The sequence below is a fragment of the Myxine glutinosa genome, chromosome 2 (assembly GCF_964187855.1).
Source record: "Myxine glutinosa chromosome 2, kmMyxGlut1.1, whole genome shotgun sequence".
Lineage (NCBI taxonomy): Eukaryota > Metazoa > Chordata > Myxini > Myxiniformes > Myxinidae > Myxine > Myxine glutinosa.
Genome location: NC_136262.1, coordinates 246,511,954 through 246,531,031, shown reverse-complemented (window position 1 = coordinate 246,531,031; position 19,078 = coordinate 246,511,954). Strand labels below are relative to the sequence as shown.

Sequence of the window (19,078 nt, the reverse complement as noted above, 5' to 3'; positions counted from 1 at the left end):
ACTTCGAGATGGAATTGTGAGGAGGCATACATCTGGTACAAAACAATTGCTAGAGTGTTGAAGGTTCCCAAGAGAAGATTATATTGCATTGAAACGCCTCAAAACTTGCCTACTTCAAATGCTAAGTCACCCTTTTAATACAATTTTTTGGGACGGTTATTCTCCATGTTGAGCATTTAAAATTTTTCATTTCTCTCCTGAGGGAACTTTGAAGAGATATGATAACTTTTTCAATACCAAAAGCAACCTTCTTCTTCTTCTTCTTCTTCTTCTTCTGCTTCTGCAGGCAGCACATGCCTGTGGGCTGAGGATACGTCTGTGCCGTTGATGCAATTCCCTCTGCAGGAATTTGTAATTTGTTCATGGTGCCGGCGATAATTCACTTACTCTTCATAAGGAACGCCCAGTTTAACGTCCATCCGAGAGACAAGAAACACACAAACACATTGAGAGAAAAAAAATCAATCACTCTGCCTGTGAAACACCGGGATGGCAGTTTATAGCTGGGCCCAGATTCAAACCCAGGCTAGACGGGTTGGAGGTGAGTGTGCGTACCTCTAGGCCATCCTTTTAGCCCAAGATTATGTTGAAATATAGACTTTGATTTAGCAGTATCATTGTAATGAACTGATTTGTTATTTGAACTGGTTGTTGGATCAAAATATTGTCATACACTGACATCTTCAACCATCAACTGCTGCTTTTCCCCAAATAGACATCTTCAGCATTAGTTTCATTCCTGTTCCTCATACAGGTGTTCCTTATAATGGGACTCCACTGGATTCAGGAAAAACACAAACTATGACGAAGTATTCAAATATGAAGCATTAGCATTTCCCCGAGGTGACTGGTTGGTTGAGTGGTTATGGAGTTGTTTCCTTCTTTATTGACCTTGCTGATTTGAATTCTATGGATGCTCACTCATCAACCTGCACTTGTAAAGCAGGGTGAGACTGCCAAACACCGTTCAACATGAATACGTTGAGGGAGGCCTTTGTTGTGCAGTCGAGTGAAGATGCTGGTTTATGGTTTTTATTATTTGCCCATAACCTCCGATACTTTTGTCCCGGTTGGTGCTCACATGACAGCATGTTGTCCTGTTTGTTGATTATATCAGAGCACTGATATGCGCTTTAATCCCATGTTTAAATCCCATATCTTGTGTTGATTTGTTTATTGTCTATTGATCTGGATTATGCACACAACATGTGAGCAAATTCCACCCTAAGCAGTAAGCATATAATGTAAACAATTTGGAATACAACTCAAGAGTTCACAGAACCCTTTACCCCACGCAGTGTTCAAGGCTATGATTCAATTTAAATTAAATAATATACGGATATTCATAGGTTTACTCGAGGTATGTCATTTACGTTAATAAAATCACCAATAATACATTCAAAACAGCAAGAGCAATCAGAGATAGCAGACCCTCGCCAGGACGTGTTTGTGTGGTGTATTTTTTGTGGTTTTTATTGACGACGTACATTTATGTTCAAACCATATGGCTGCCGAACCACGTGACCGATGACATCGTCAATTTAATTCTCCTGTACAATCTTTGAATAGATCATGCTCAATAAATTTAAAACTGATCGGATCAAGTGTTCTACTTGTCGAATTATGATGTCATAATGAAGGCACTGATGACATCATCATGAATATATGTTGTTCCCTGTGGAAGTGTATAATTTTATGCAATGAGCCATGTTTAAATTTTTTCCCAAGATGGCGCCCATACCACGTGATCTATGACGTTGTAATTATCATTAAAATTGTACAGGGGGAGGCGCTCCTATAGTGAAAAATTCATGTCAATCGGACCAACGGTTGCAGAGAAAAGCTGACTCACATTATGTGCGGACAAAGAGACAGACAGACAGATAAACGGACTCAAATGCAATACCCTCTCCTTTGGCAAGGGTAACAAAGATGGCAGACACCAATTTCTTTTCAAAAATAATAAATAAATAAATAATAATAATAAAGTTTTTAAATGTCATATTAAAAAAACTCTGGAAGTTTAGCGCCATTCATTCAGTCTTATACACCACCTTATATAACATGTCCGAGTACTGCTAGACTGGAGGAAATAAGGTGATTTGTGTTTCACAGTGTTTGATTATATAAATTAAAATAAGAAAAGATTGTCAGTCATATAAAAAATTAATTCTGGAAGTTTACCGTCATTGACGCAGCGTCTTTTACACCACCTTATCTAACATGTAACATTAGTTATTCGTGCCTGTTGTTTGTGTCCTTTTTAACATCTTGTTTGGAATGATTGAAACTTTTGTTTGACTGCCAGGTAGGTCGACAGACTTAAAATATTGTCTCACTCCTATCTGCGCATGTGCGAAAAGGACAGATTCAGAGCCAAAGCTAAACTACAAGTTTGTTTTCCGATTCGTGTTAAAAATATAACATTCAATTGAAATTAAGTTCCGAGGTGATAAACGAATGTTTGTGGATGAATGAATGGACGGATAGACAGAAGTGAACCAATTGCTTAACCCCACTTTTCGCTTTGCGTGCGTGGAGTAATAACCGGTTAATGAAGAACTATTAGCAAAATTGAACGCTGATTTATTGTACAAATTTGTAGCGAATCAAATTCTCAGGGTTTTTGTTGTTTTGTTCATCCGCTTGGCAATCACAAACTGATGTACACACATAATGCGCCACGGCAGGAGGGACAAATTTCCGAGATTTTGTCCTCGGCCTTCATGCTTCGCAGACTTGTCAGATGCTTGGATTATGGAAAACAAAAAGCATCTTGGAAACATTAATAATGCATTAACGGGAGAACAATAAACATATTTAAAAAGTGGATCAAGTGCAGTAAAATTACGAGAAAATCGAAATGAGCCCAGAAATTGAATTTTAAGGGTCACTGTGACCTCATTTTCAGGAATGTAATCTCCTAATTATATGTTAATGAAATATATTCAAAGCTATTGAAGATAAATCGTCTGTTCAATCAGCAATAACCCCTAAAGATTTTGATTGTGGGTCATGACATCATTAACGGCCAAATTGTACACATCATTTATGTGGACAGCAAACCATGTAAAGTCGCTTCCCACTAATTGTTTTTACATCCTCTTTTGAATGAGGGCACATCTACATGTGCAATGAAAATGTGGCTGATATTCTCAATGATTGATGGACTTTCAGCCAAATCATCTGATTACAGCCATGTTTCTTGGGCCAACACCATAATCAGCCGGTCGCTTTGGAACCATAATTGCCAGGCCCATCATATGTCGCAAACATTATAGTGTTACTTCCGGGTTCGGTTGCGAGAGGACGCTGGCGTTGCATATTCGCCGCTTCTCCGACTGGATGGATGTACAGGGTCCGCTTCTACCTTTCTGACCTGACATCTCACACCTGTCCTGCCTTTTCACACCCGCACGTGCCGCGTGTTCTCCGGCTGGATAACGGAATCTGCTTTTGATGGTACGGAATACGGAATTTGAAAGGCCCGCTCCCGTTGTTTGTGGCCGTGGCCTTGTTTGCCGGTGGCCTTGTGGCCTTGTTTGCCGCTGTGGTCTTGATTAGCGGCTGCAGTCGTTTGCCGCTGCGTTTGCCGCTGCGTTTGCCGCTGCGTTTGCCGCGTTGCCTCCTCGACCTTGGCCTCGTACTCGTCCCTTCGCTCCTGCCTGGCATGGCTCTGAAGTACTCCGCCGCAAGGCTTCTTCTGCTCAATACCCGCTCCACCCCATCATGCATCTCTGCCATCAAATCAAATGGACTCCTCCGACGACCCAGGTACATTCACCGTGGCTCCGGTCGCAAGTTTGTTTATTCGCAATCAGGTCACTCCATCCCCGTCCTCTGGTCGGCTCAGCGCACTCTCACTCTTCGTCCCAGCGCACCTGGTCACAGCAACCCACACGATCGCACCTCTTGCCTACGAACCCTGGCTAAATCACCTGAATTCATCCCTGCTGTTCAAAACAACATCAAGCTCACCCTGTTCAACACCCGGTCCCTCAACAATAAATGCCTCATCCTGAACGAATACATCCTGGATAACAAACTGGACTTTCTCTGTCTCACCGAAACCTGGCAACAACCTCTGGACTACTACACACTCAACCTCACCACACCCAGTGGATATTCCTACGTCAATAAACCACGCTCGGAGGGCCGAGGTGGTGGAATTGCCGTTATCCACCGTCAAGACATCAAGACCAACCTCATCTCCATCTCATCTGCTCCATCATTTGAACACCTGGCTTTAAAACTCTCTGGTCACACGCAGTCAGTCATGGCTGTCGTCTACCGCCCTCCCAAACCACACCCATCATTCCTGTCTGACTTCTCCTACTTTCTGACCCAGCTATGTTCCCTCTCCCCCTCAATCCTCCTCCTTGGTGATTTCAATATCCACATGGACTCCACTGACTCCACAATAACCACTGACTTCACTGATTTACTCACCTGCTTTAACCTCACTCAACATGTCGACTTTCCTACCCATATCCGTGGTCACATTTTGGACCTTGTCTGCTCCACTGGATTAAATTTGCACCATCTCTATGGCTCCGACCTCACCCTCTCTGACCACTTAGCCATCACTCTGACCATCAACATCCCCGCCCCAACACCAAGGCATTATCGCACAATCAACTTCCGTAAGCTAAACGCTCTTTCACCTACCTCATTCTCATCCACCCTCTCTGAAAAAATGTCCACTTCTCCCTTCATTGACCTCCACACCCCTTCCGACCTCACTGACTACTACAACCACACTCTCTCCTCCTGCCTTGACCAGCTTGCGCCTGTAAAAACCAAAACAGTTTCTTTCACCCATTCTGCTCCCTGGTTTACCCCTGAACTCCACCTGATGAAAACTCGTGCTCGCCAACTTGAAAGACTCCGCAATAAAACGGGTCTCACAGTTCACTCCCAAGCCTACAAGGACCACATACAACACTACAAAGATGCCCTCTCCCGCGCCCGCTCTGCCTACTACTCTCAAATTATCCACTCTGGCTCCGGAAACCCAAAAGCACTCTTCTCGACAATAAACAAACTCCTCCGCCCCCTGAACACCACCACCCAGTCATTCACAGTAGACAACTGCATCTCCTTCCTCTCTTTCTTCCAACGCAAAATTGACAACATCTACAACAGCTTGACCACCGCCGCACCCGCTCCCCCTCCAACCACCTGCCCCCCCTTGTCCTGCCATCCCCTGTCTCGGTTCTCCCCAATCTCTCCTACTGACCTCTCTGAACTCCTCATAGGAATGAAAACTGCCACCTGCACTCTTGACCCCATCCCCTCCAGCTTTGTCAAAGCCTCCCTCCCTGCTCTCTCTCCACTTATCATTGCAACAATAAACTCCTCCCTGTCTACAGGCATCGTCCCACCTTCCCTCAAAATTGCTGCTGTTACCCCCATTCTAAAAAAACCTGGTCTAAACCCTGACACCCTAAACAACTTCAGACCCATCTCCAACCTACCCTTTCTGTCAAAAGTTTTGGAACGCGCTGTAGCCACTCAACTCAAACATCATCTCTCTGCCAATAACTTGTATGAAACATTCCAATCCGGATTCCGCTCCAACCACAGTACTGAAACTGCTCTCCTCAAAATCACCAACGACCTTCTCCTCTCCTCTGACGCTGGCAACCTCAACATTCTCGTCCTCCTCGACCTCAGCGCTGCCTTTGACACCATCGATCACACTATCCTCCTCACCCGACTTGAATCCACCTTTAACGTCACCGGCACTGCCCTCTCTTGGATTAAATCATACCTCTCTGACAGATGCCAGTTCATCTCCATCAATAACTGCAAATCCCCCACTGCTCCCCTCCCCCAAGGTGTCCCCCAAGGTTCAGTTCTTGGCCCCCTCCTCTTCATCCTTTACCTGTCCCCGCTCGGTCACTTAATCCGCCGTCATGGTCTCCAATTCCACTGCTTCGCCGATGACATCCAGCTTTTCATCTCCACCAAGTCCGTCTCCACCGACACCCACTCTATCCTGACAAACTGCATCACTGAAATAAAATCCTGGCTTCAAATCAACTTCCTCAAGCTTAACTGTGATAAATCTGAAATAATCATCATTGGCCCAAAAACGCTCACAAAATCCACCCATAACTTTGCCCTCAACATCGACGGTATCCCAGTATCCACCTCCCCTCACATCCGGAATCTTGGCGTCATCTTTGACCAAACCCTTTCCTTCGACAAATACACTAAACAGATCACAAAGTCAGCCTTCTTTCACCTGAAAAACATTGCCCGTCTCCGCTCATCCCTCTCCTCCATGGCTGCAGAAACCCTCATCCACGCCTTCATCACCTCCCGTCTGGACTACTGCAATAGCCTCCTCTATGGTTCACCCTCAAAAATCACCAATAAACTCCAATACATTCAGAACTCCGCTACCCGTCTACTCACTCATTCCCGGACCCGTGACCACATCACCCCCGTCCTTTACAAGCTTCACTGGCTCCCCATCCCCCAGAGAATCCAGTACAAAATCCTCCTCTTGACATACAAAGCCCTCCATAACCTGGCCCCATCCTACCTGGCTGACCTCCTCTCCAGACACACTCCCACCCGCAACCTCCGCTCTGCTGGTACCAACCTCCTGACCCCCTCCATCCGGACCAAATTCAGATCCTGGGGGGACAGGGCCTTCTCCATCGCTGCTCCCACCCTCTGGAACTCACTACCTCACACCATCAGAGACTCCTCCTCACTCACCACATTCAAAACATCACTAAAGACCCACCTGTTCAACGCTGCATTCAACATTCAACCCACAGCATTTAACCCCTGACTATCTCTTCTCCTTCTCCCTCCTTTTGCTTTAAATATTTCCCTATTGATTCTTGTCTTGTCTTTTTGATTCTTGTCTTATATATATGCCGTATATCGCTGCTGTTTGTTTTCTTGATTCTTGTCTTTTTGCAATTGTTGTTTTCATGTATTGTTATGCATTATGTTTTCCACTCTGTCAAAGCGCCTTTGGGCTTCTGGAAAAGCGCTATACAAAATAAATGAATTATTATTATTATTATAGTGATTGACGATGAGACAAGATTCTGTTCGATTTTCCTGACGAGTGAAAATAGCAAATGAGGGACACGCTTTGTCTAATTTTTGTGTGTTTGGAAATCTCCCACAGCCATTTGGTTTTTTTCGCCTCACTTTTAACCCTTATTCCAGGGAGGCCGTGAGCTTGACCTCATTCTTGCATAGTACGGCGGAGCGTGAAGCCCGAGCCAAGGCCGAGCTGCAGGACTTCATCGAGGGCTTAATTGAGCGTGCTGAGAGGGCCGAGCAAGCTTTGGGACGGCTCCCACCAGGCCCACAGCAAGTCTCGTCCTTGACGCTTCCATCACCGGCGCGAGAGGTCGCTCCTGCGGCTCGCCTGCGCAGGGAGTGGCAGAGGCAGCATCGTGGCCAAAGCAGTGGAGAGAGCAGTGGGTTCCTCTCTGCGGCAGAAGCAGGGGGAAGTCGAGGCCCACACAAGCCTGGCACAGATTGCAGAATAAACCAAGGTTTGCGGAAGGCTGGTTTGCCTTGTTTTATACTTTCAAAATCGAAGATGTTTCAAGTATATTGGTCGGTTCCGTTTGTTATGCTGTGTGTCTGTTGGTCTGTCTGTCTGTCTGTCTGTCTGTTTGCAGCACTACGTCTACAACGTTGCACGTAGAATCGCCAAACTTTGCACACGTATTTGTCTTGCCCTGGAATAGACTGTGCCCAAATGATGACGTCATCGGTCACGTGCTTCGGCCGCCATCTTGGAAAAACCGAAAACCTTTGCACCTCCATATCTCCGAAAGTGCTGAATAGAAAAAATTGAGACATGGCTCATTGTAAAGAACTCTCCATGGGGAATAAAATATGTTAATGATGACGTCATAGGCCACGTGGTTCGGCCGCCATCTTGGAAAAAACGAAAAACTTAGCACCTCTATATCTCCAAAAGTGCTGAATAGAGAAAATTGAGACATGGCTCATTGTAAAGAACTCTCCATGGGGAATAAAATATGTTAATGATGACGTCATCGGTCACGTGGTTCAGCCGCCATATTTGTCCTAAACGGCCGATAAAAAAGTAAATTCCGGCAAGTCCTCAGTCTCTGACCGATTTTTCATTTGTCTGTTTGTTTGTTTGTTTGTCACCGGCCTACAGGTAACAATTCTAAAGCGATCGTCACGAAACTTCAAGTTGTGAAGGGTCGTCCCAATAGAGAAGCCTATTGATTTTGAGGTCAAAGGTCATAGGTCATCTGGAGGTCAAATTTCTAAGATCGCCATTTTTAATCCGATTGACTTGGAAATTGAACAGCATTTGCACATTGAGTCACTAAATAGGAAAACGAACTATTTTTGAGGTCAAAAGGTGAAAGGTCAACTCAAGGTCAAACTTCCAAAATCATGAATTTTCATCTAAAACACCCAACAATTTTCATCCGATTGACTTGAAAATTTAACAGAATTTGCATAGTGCCTCACTGAATTGGTAAACCAACTATTTTTCAAGTCAAAAGGTCAACTCTAGGACAAACGTCTAAAATCATCAATTTTCATCTGAAAAAATCATCACTTTTCATCATATTGATTGTCAATTTTGATGTTGATGAAATGGACAATTTGCTGGATCAATTGCAACCTTTTTTGGGGGTGGGGGGAGGGACGGGGGTTGGATTTTGCAAATATCGTGCTCTGCATGACGTCTTCTTGTTTTTTCATGAATCCGAAGCAAATATTGAAAGAAACGATGTGCATTCATTACAACTTCCTGTTTAGTTGTAATTGCCAATGCTTCTTGTCAAGGGGGAAACTATGGAAATGAGAGTATTAAACATCATTGGCTGATATCTCGAAGGAAGAATGTTGATATCTCCTCTTTTGATCGTGTCAGCTTTATGTACAGTCTTCAGCATGTTTGTAGAAAGGCACTCTCTTCTTCTTCTGCTTCTTCTTCCTGCCTTTTGTTGTGCATTCACAGGTTTGGCAGGTAATGGCGATGCAAGCGGTGATGGACGCTACAGCCTGCAGTGCTTGGAGTCTGGGGGGCTAGACTGGGGGGAACATCCAGATTACCTTCCCGGCAGCCCTTCAGTTGAGACAGAAAGTGGTAATGAGATCGCAATAGTAATATTAATACTCGGATGATTGTTGTCGAGTCGGTTTTGTGCCACAAGTCATTTTGAATTTCCAACCCAACAGAATAATTTGGTTGTAGCACGTTTGCCTCTCAATTATGTGCTTTTGGGGTTGATTCCTGATTGATGGGACTCCATAGATACTCTTCAAAAGAGAGCTTCTCATCTTCATTGTGGTATTTCCCATGACCGTGTGCCTTTAGGCAAGCAACCCAATGCAATTCCAATTCAAATTCCAAAACTTTATGCAAGGAACCCAGTCAAATTCCAAAGGCCTGCCTCCTAGCCCGAAGCGTATTACTCGGCCTCGGTTGTCTCCATCTCTTTGTACCACGAGAAAGAGGTTTTGTGCCTGGTCAATGTCACTCGGCTCGTTTCGCGTCGAGGCTGAGAGCCCTTTCCTCGGGGACATGTGTTTTGTTCCTGTATTATTTGACGGTAGACTCCATAATCGAGTACTGTTGTGATTTATATCTTGTGACGTTGTTTGGTGTATCTACAGCTCATGGCCGGCCTAAGGCTCATGGATGTAAACATTCGGCTAACAATGGCTTTTTAAAAATTTGATGACCCATTTTACATGTGAATGGCTCCAACTTAATGACTAATTTGTATCTGAATGCGTCACATTAAATCAAAAATTCATCGGTGTGTTTGCTTTTCAAACTGACAAGTAACCTTGTGTGTTGCAGAAGATGCTAGCACCGAGTTCACGTGCAGTGCACTCGCATGCGTTTTTTCCTACCTCGACACGAGAAGCTTGCTCAAGGTGCTGTGATGTTTTTACCTAAGCTACGAAGGTCGATGCAGGTTATGTTTTCACCCCTGTCTGTTTGTCTGCTTGTTTGTGAACAGGATATTTTAAAAAGTTGTGGACCGATTCTAGTCAGGTGGCTTAGTGAAATTACCGTTACCGGGCGGATAAAAGCACAATCTTTGGCATGAGGCTCCCTTAGGGCCTATTAATTAATGTTAGCCTAGGAGCCCTCCGGAGTTTAAATTTTCTTTCATGTAAAACACCAAAATTCAAGATGGCCGGTGTTGTGGAAAACCAATCAGGTCCACACAACTTTAGTCCAACGGGTGGTTTAATTCCATTTAGATCATAACATCATCCTGTAATGCAGGAAATACAATAAGTATACGATGTGACATCACATGGGACCATTCATAACATTCAATGCAAGCAAGCTGGATATTCTATGCTGGCGTACCGTTAGCGAGTCTACCAGATGTAACGTGTCACAGGAGAAGTCTCGGAGCACCGTCCGCAGCAGCGGGTCTTATAGTCACGCCCCTAGCGGTGTCAACGAGCAGCGAGCATCACCCTGGGTTCAGTACGAATACGATTTCACTACATTCTCCCCCCCACCCGTCAGAATTATACGACAGTGCGGCTAGAAGCGAGTGAGCGTCAGCACGAACAGGGTGCGGAACATCAGTCGACCCAACCGTATCGGGCCGGGCGGCGAATTTCTCTGCCAGCACGCGTCCGAAATTCCCCGGGTACGGCATCACGTATCCCTGTGTCCCCGGCGTCGGAGGCGCCATCAGGGTCGGGTGACGAAGGGGGTAACTCCAAGTCGTCGGGCCCAGGTAGACTCGGCGAGGGGAGGGTCGGTAGACTTTCGGCGATGGGAGCGTCGGGAGAGGCCGGGAGAGGCCATGTCAAAGTAGGGCTGGACCTAGAACAAATTGCAATAGAAGGTTTTTTTGGCTTTAACTTGTTTATTAGGTCCCTCTGATGAACATATAAAAAGTCTCCAACTTTTGGACACCGGGAAAGTGGTTAATTTGCATAAATTCAAGATGGCCGCCGTCCAAAGCTTCAATTTACAGCTAACTTTTTTCTGGCTGCTCCTAGACCCTATAAATGTATTACAAACAAGTGGAATATGATATCAAAATACAGAATGAGGCATTGCAAATGTGATATGACGTCACCATGACGTAGTATGACGTCATTCAGAGGCAATGATGTCATTCATGATAGGAGTTCGTATTCACTTGGATCATCGGTGCTTGCATCAAAGTTGCTATTTTGACAGAGTCCTTTACATTCACCACATGCACTGGAACATTCAAGCTCATTCCGTTTGCAACTACAGCGTTGAGTGTCACAGTTGCCCTTACACTGACATCTGACCAATTTCAGTAGTGAATCAGGAGCCACTGGCGAATCCATCATCTTCGGTTCAAGCTGTCCCTTCCGCAGACACCAGCCCCATTTCTCGGGGTCCACACTGTTCCCCATCCATTCCTGGACCTGACAATAAACTCGGAACGAGTGGTATTTGGCTGCATCGGTTGTTGGGGGAAGGCTTTGAACTTCAATGGTAGTTGAACTTTTTGCCACCTTGTTGCAAAACTTTGTCTTTCGCAGTCCGTAAAGGGTGTCATTACCTTTTCCCCCGTACAAATAAACCAAGGCCTTTTCACCAGCTGATGATATCGCGTCTTTAGTTCCACTTTGGCAACAGAATGCTTCTATACATTTCAAGAAACCGTTCTCTTCCCTCACTTTCCTCAAGGCAGCCCTTTTACCAATACCATACAGTCGTGAGGTTGAGTCACATCCACAGAGTGCATGGACAACTGGCAGGACACGGCAGATGCTTTCACCCAGAGCTTCTGCTACAGAGTTAATATGCCAACATTTCCCACCGTCCTTGCTCGACTTGAAGTACAAATCATTCATCCCTCGTTCCGCATAATGACACAACAGCACCAACAAGTCTGTGTCCTCACCTATCACATATGTCACGGTTTCCCTTGCATGTTCAATTCCCTTCTTCGCAATCATGACATCTGCATCTGCTGGCGCATTGACACAGTCAATTCCATTTGCCTTGAATGTTTCACACAATAAGTCAATGAAGTTTTGCTTATTGTCCGAGTTTGACAAGAAGTTTTCCTTTTTTGACCTAAGGGGCATGGTTGGAGTGAACATCACCTTTTGACCAAAGACTCCTTTTGATCGTCGATTGTGTGTCATGTCCTTGGTAGTAGGTCCTGATTTATAACCGTCGACTACAACCACCGGGTTGAGAAAGTTTTTGGAAACATGCTTCATGTACATGTTTGCAATGTCCTCAAATGTGTCACCCTTCTTCCATGGAATCCTTTGCAATAAGGAACCACCATCCAGAACATGGGTCACAGTCCTTTCTTCCTCAAATGATTCCAATGCCGACTTGGGAGCAACAGCAGCTATCTCATCTCCTAGCTGTGGTTTATTGGCTTCCCTGAGCCTCCCCTACTTATCGAACAGAGCAGTAGGGTAGCTAGACAACTCATACGCAAAGACCTCTTCAACACCTAACTCTCTGTTATTAGCAAAGATGAGGAGCCTCTGGAAAAGGAGCTGTGGGTCGATTGCTACTTTTTCAGCACTGATTGTAACCTTTTTACCCAACGACGCAACTTGATCTTTCTTCCTAAATGAAAAGTCAAAAGCATTGCTACCTTCCATCTTCTGCACAATGTTCATACCAACCTCATACAGTAAATGAGGATTGGCCGAGGCTGGTCCTGTCACACCGTTGGCAATATTCCTGAGTTCATTTGATTCTTGAAATGGATCATAATCCTTGAAGAATGCGAGAACCTTCTCTGTGTCCTTCCTATCTCGTTCACGCCTTGCTTCAGTCATTTCTTTGTGCTGCTCAGAGGTGTGGAAATGCTTCCCTGTGAGTTCTTGCATAACTTCACTCACCTCAGCGCAGGCTGGCATAGCAAGTAACCAGCGCAGGCGTTGCGTTTCCTCCATGCCCCTATCACGTGTCAATCCACCATTCGTTTTCAAAGAGCGCATCAAAACCTGCTCTATAACCAAGTCGCTTGGCAGTCCTGCCCACAGCCGATCACTTCGGCGGATCACAAATAGACCGGAGTTCAATTGGCAGAACATGTCTGGGTTGAGCTGCTCAAGTTCAATCATGTCTTGAATGTACACATGGGCTGACTTGGCATAATTGTTATGACCACACGCTGCAAAGTTCGGCAACATCTCCTGGAGTGTTCTGAGGTACAGTAGGAAATCGCCCATTCTCAGTGCCCTCAGGAAGCGACGCAGCAAGTCAATCATGTCCATGTATTGAATCCATAGCTTTCCCATCTTATGCTCTGCTAAGGAGCTCTTCTCAGCTTTAAGTTTTTCACAAATTCTGTTGAAAACGTCTTTACTGCAGACTTCATCCGGTGAAACGTCTTCACGCAACAGCTTATCCAAAAGATCTGCAGCCTCCTGGAAGTCCTTGCATTCGTCACTTTCCTCATCTACCATTGAGAGGTTGAGACCGTATGCCCTGCCTAACACAATCGAACTCAAGGCTGTGTCAACCAAGAAGTGGCCTCTGATTGCTCGTGCATAGGCTTTCCCACTCAGCATTTGGGTCACAGCATTTTCAGCATATATAAGTTCCAAAACCTCCTTAAGCCCAGATGCTTCCATAACATGGCCCATGCATCCCAAAAAGCTCATCACAGAGTGAAAGCCACCAAGGTTCAAAACAATGGGTTTCAGTTCGCTTCCTTCCTTCTCATGAACAATGATCGTCTTCGCTTTCCAATAAAGCGGTTGGTCGAATGTCAGCATTGGCGTCGTTCCTTGGCGATGGCTTTCCGCAGCAACGAAGTGAAGTGTTGAGTAAATACAACTCATGTCAGTAGGGTCCATGTCAATCATGGGCAAGAAATGGACGGATGATTTCCCTGGGTGTGGTCCATGGCACACACTCTGCATTAAGCCGGACCAGCCTGGTCGTTTTGGTCGAAGCAACCATGACGTTTTCCACAGTATGTCCAGATTTTCAAGCTTGTCAGATGCTGAAATGGGGTCAAGCTTTCTAAATTCGAGAGGCCCACCCTTCTTACGAACACTGCGGTAGTATTTGATTTCAATTTGAGCTGCCGTGAAGTTGTTTTCAGGTGACTGCAATCTTGGTATTGATGTTGTGTCTCTTACTCCAGGGGTGACAGCAACAATTATACCCATACCATGGTATGTTCCTCGCCCATCAAGCGTACGCAAGTTGTGATCAACATTCTCTGCAACGAACTGTCCAAACCTGCCTGCAGTGGATATGTTGGTGCCCCTGAAATTGGCAGCACACTTCGAAAACCTCAAAACTTCTGCGTAAGGCAGACAGAAGCCGTGGCTGTGTAAACTGTCCACAAGGAAGCGGGAACCAAAGTGCTGGTGCATTTGAACCGCCAATCCATACTGAATGGGTGCTACAATGGCCCTTGGTCTGGTAAGTTGCATGATACTTTGTCCAATTGATGCAACTTCAAGATCACATGACTTGCCACTGAACGTCTCTTGCAGAAATATACGAAGGGACTGCGGAACGTACGCCACATTCTTTTCCAGCGACCGGAGTTCAGAAGGATCTGGATAGAAATCTCTACAAGTATCAATGTTCTTTATATCTGCTTTGATCAACTGTGCCGCAGCCCTGACGATCTTTCTTTTTCCTGCTTCCTCATCATCAGTCTGTGGTGAGTCTTTGAATTGTTGCAAAATCTTTGCAGCAGTTTCTTTGACAGTTACAACATCGCTGCGTCCATGCACGTTACTAATAACCAGTTCATCTCCAAAATATGAAATAAGTTTCTGTTTCATGTACTTTACACTATACGCTTCAACATCAGGGCACAACTGGGACATTCTATCAACGACATCAACCACTGTAGTCTGTTCATCATCATTGCCACTGACTAGGTCCTCGATTGCGAGCAGAAATGCTTCCTCTCGTGACGCATCTACTTTGCGACCCTTGCGAGGAGGTTCACTGTCTGCGGAATCACGATATTTGGAGGGGATCTGCCTATGTGTCTGGAAATTTGAGCTGCACTGCTTGTGATATATTGCGTCAGCTGCTGGAAGATCGCGTGCAAAGTTAATTCGGCCTCTAACAGTCTCAGCCCACTCATCAGCCCTGGCATCACATGCAGAAAGTATTGTCCTTTGAAAGTTGAAGGTGCGTACTGGATACACTTCTTCTGAATCATGCTTTGTGTCCAAATAGATTTTTCTACCACAAAAAAAGCAGTTCTCTGTAAAACAAAAGTCTGGTTCCTGAGAACGAAGAGCAGGTTTTTCAGGACGTTTCTTCTGCTTCCCAGGGATTCTATTTGGCTTCGTATTGACATGCATCTTTCGGCAATCAATGTGCACCGTTTGGCCCTCGGACACGGTAATTGACGGCGTTCCACGTTCAGTACTGGCCTTGTTGATAGTATCTGCTCCCTTCGCCCTCAGCTTGACTGTTTCTCCTTCGTCTAACGTGTTTGAGCAAATGCCGCAGGGATTATGCACCACCTCTTCTTCCATGGCTTCGGTAGATGTCGCACCATTAGACATGGTCCAATCTGTTGAAACAAGAAACAAGATGATGGGATTAGTATAGGCCTAGGCAAAATTGAAGCTTTGGACGGCGGCCATCTTGAATTTATGCAAATTAACCTCTTTCCCGGTGTCCAAAAGTTGGAGACTTTTTATATGTTCATCAGAAGGACCTAATAAACAAGTTAAAGCCAAAAAACCTTCTATTGCAATTTGTTCTAGGTCCAGTTAAATGATTGCTAGATTTACTGGATGGGTTCGTAATAGTCTCATAGATGGGTTCGATCGGTTCGTCCGATTCCCTACTCAGGTCGGCGACCCCGCAAGGGGCAAGGTGACGGACGGAGACAGTAGTCTCACGGCCATCAGTCGTCATCACACGAGCATGCTCAGGATTAGCCTGGAGAATCTGCACTTTGTCCACTAGGGGGTCGTACTTGCTCGCTCGAACCGCCCGTTTAAGGTAGGCCGGCCCAGGCCCAGCGAGCCAACTGGGCAAAGACCGTATACACCCCGAGCTCCTGGGGTGGTGGAAAAGTCGCTCGTGGGGAGTTTGGTTGGTTGCCGTACTCAGGAGAGCCCTGATCGAGTTCAACGCCGCAGGTAGCGACCAAGCCCATTTATCGAGGCCCCGGCCGGGGGTCCGGAGGTTGAGCATGATGGCCCTCCAGATAATCCCGTTGAAGCGTTCGATCTGCCCATTAGCCTGGGGTCTGTACGGCGTGGTGTAACTAGAAGCAATGTTATTTTGGAGCAGATAGCCGCGCACCTCCTGAGACAAGAAGACCGCACCCCGGTCGGTATGGACATAGGCCGGGTAACCGAACATTGAGAACAAGTTCTGTAAGCATCGCATCACCGTAGCAGCAGTCATGTCCGCGCACGTATAAGCAAAGCGGAATCGCGAGTACTCATCGACGATAGTGAGCAGATAGCGAGAGCCGCTCGACACCGGCAATGGGCCCTTGAAATCCATCGCCAAGCGTTCCCATGGTCGCGTAGCCTTAACCAGAGTCCCCATGGGAGGGTTATAGAAACGCGGTTTGATTTCCGCGCAGATAGCGCAGTCGCGACAGATACGGCGGATATCGTCAATCGAGTATGGGAGATTGCCACACCGCACGAAATGAGCAAAACGCGTTACGCCGGGATGGCCCGCAGTGGCATGCAGCACCCGTAGGCCCTCCAAAGAGGTGATACCCGCGCATGTAGCCGGTCGTGATAAGGCATCGGCGGCCCGGTTATCCTTCCCCGGGCGATATTTGATGGTGTAACAGAAGTCGGCGAGTTCGATACGCCAGCGAGTGATTTTCTCATTCTTAATGCGCTGGGCGTGTAAGGTGTCGTACATGAACGCAACGCTTTGCTGGTCCGTGATGATTTGGAAGCTCCGCCCGAGTAAGTACGGGCGCCATCGCCGAATAGACTCGATGATCGCATACGCTTCCTTTTCAACGGACGAGTGTCTCCGCTCAGCGGTGGTAAGAGTCCGTGAAAAGAAAGCCACGGGACGCCCCCCTTGGGAGAGGGTCGCCGCGATGGCCTGATCCGAGGCGTCACTTTCGAGGACGAAAGAGCCGCTCTCGTCGATTGTCGCCACGGCGGCTCGGGCGATGTCGGCCTTAAGGCCATCAAAGGCCGCCAATGCGGCCGGACTCAGTGGGAAGGTGTCGCAGGCCACGAGGGGGCGAAGTTTCGCGGAGAAACTTTGCACCCATTTGGAGTAATGGGCGAACAGCCCAAGGCGCGCTTCAGGGACGCCCGATCACAGGGAGGGGCCATGTCGAGCAAAGGTCGCAGACGCTCCTTATCCGGAGCGACAGAGCCATGGGTCACGGTGTACCCCAGAAGATCTATCGTGCGTAGGGAGTATTTGCACTTATCCTCGTTCATAGTTAAGTGATACCTCTGCGCGACCTCAAGGAAGCACTTCAGATTAGCATCATGGTGCCCTTGGTCATATCCACAAACCGTAAGATTATCGAGGTAGACGAAAACATCGGTTAAGTGCTCCCGCGCAATGAGGTCATCCATGGCCCTCTGGAAACAAGCGACCCCGTTCGTTACCCCAAAAGGCAATCGCGTAAATTGGTACAACCGCTGCCCCGACTCAAATGCGGTATAGATACGATCCGCCCTAGAGATAGGGATCTGGTGGTATGCACTACGGAGATCGAGAGTGCTATAGACCGAATACTGGGACACCTGTTGCACCAGCGCGTCCATCCCCGGAAGGGGGTAGGCATCCAGCTGTGTAAAGCGGTTAATCGTTTGGGAATAGTCGATTACCATGCGTCTGCGATGGGCCTCGCTGCGCACCACCAAGACCTGGGCGCGCCATGGCGACCTACTAGGTTCTATGATGCCGTCTTTCAAGAGCTGAGCCGTTTCGTCCGCAATGAATTGCATGTCTGCGCGAGAGTAGCGCCGTGATTTCACCGCGACAGGGGTGCAGTCGGAGGTTAGATTGGGGAACAGCGAAAGCGGCTGGACGTCCATTTGCGCTAGGGCGCACACCACAAGCGCGTCGTCCGCCCCCACAACAAGCGTGTCAGGCCCACCAAACTCCATTACCAGACGTCCATGCAGCTTAAGAAAATCGTGTCCTAACAGAATATCAGCACATAATGCGGGTAAAACCATAAGGTGTACATCAGGGAAAACCCGTCCCTTTAGCACGAGTTTCAATCGGCATTCCCCCTTCGTGCTGAGTCGAAGCCCCTGGGAAGCCATGAAGATCCGTCTCGTAGACCTCCAGATCCGCCATCCATGCCTGAGCACAAGTCGCTGGTCGATAAAACTATCCGTAGACCCTGTATCCACCAAGGCCCGAACACAATGGCCTTCGACCATGAGGGGAATAAGGGCTTGAGCCAGGCCAGACGAGGCTGCTGGGAGTGGGACTGAGCCCCCCGAATGGGTCGGACAAGCCTCGCGGGTGGATCCTATGCCAGCAGCAGTTTTGCGGTCATGGCCGGAGTCTGCGTTGACCATGGGGAATCCATTAACGCCATCAGAGGGCTTTCCCAAGCATTCCGGTGTTTCGCGATTCAAAATCTGACAATTCTGACGGGAAAAGGCCTCCGTAGTATTTGAAATCGCCTTTTGACACTTTTGGCAGAAAAAGGCCTCCGTAGTATTCGAAATCGCCTTTTGACACTTTTGGCAGAAAAAGGCCTCCGTAGTATTCGAAATCGCCTTTTCCGGGGTGAGGGCCACCGTTAGCTCGTGGACGACATGAGGAGAACGTTCCGCTGGGGCTTGGCGAGGCTTCAAAGCCCCTTGCGTGGCCCGGAGTTTGGTCAAGGACACGTACTTCGTGCCCGATTGAGGATGAGACTGTGGTGGCTGTCCGGTGACGCCCGCCAAGGACATCTGAGCGCCCAGGGGCCCGCAGAGAGGGGCCCTCCCCTTCGAAGTCGGGTAAGGCGCCGGGTTTCGGGCTCCGCTCGCAGTCTCCGCAATGAGCCCATTCAAGGTCGCCGCACCCGCGCGACCGCGACCACGCGATTCAATGAGCCGCGAGCCGCGTGCCGTTTTCCTGCACACTTTTGCGTAATGTCCTTTTTGCGAGCACAAA

General features: G+C 47.2%; 1 protein-coding gene across 1 annotated transcript in view; it reads left to right on the top strand.

Moving 5' to 3' along the window:
• The window catches only part of LOC137420687 (F-box only protein 41-like), a 168,841-nt gene that overhangs the window by 64,605 nt on the left and 85,158 nt on the right, over positions 1–19,078 (top strand). Inside the window, exons 4-6 of the mRNA XM_068105963.2 lie at positions 7,198–7,532; positions 8,993–9,121; positions 9,842–9,918. Of these exons, the coding sequence (XP_067962064.1) occupies positions 7,198–7,532; positions 8,993–9,121; positions 9,842–9,918 (541 nt within the window). The remainder of the gene's footprint in view (positions 1–7,197; positions 7,533–8,992; positions 9,122–9,841; positions 9,919–19,078) is intronic.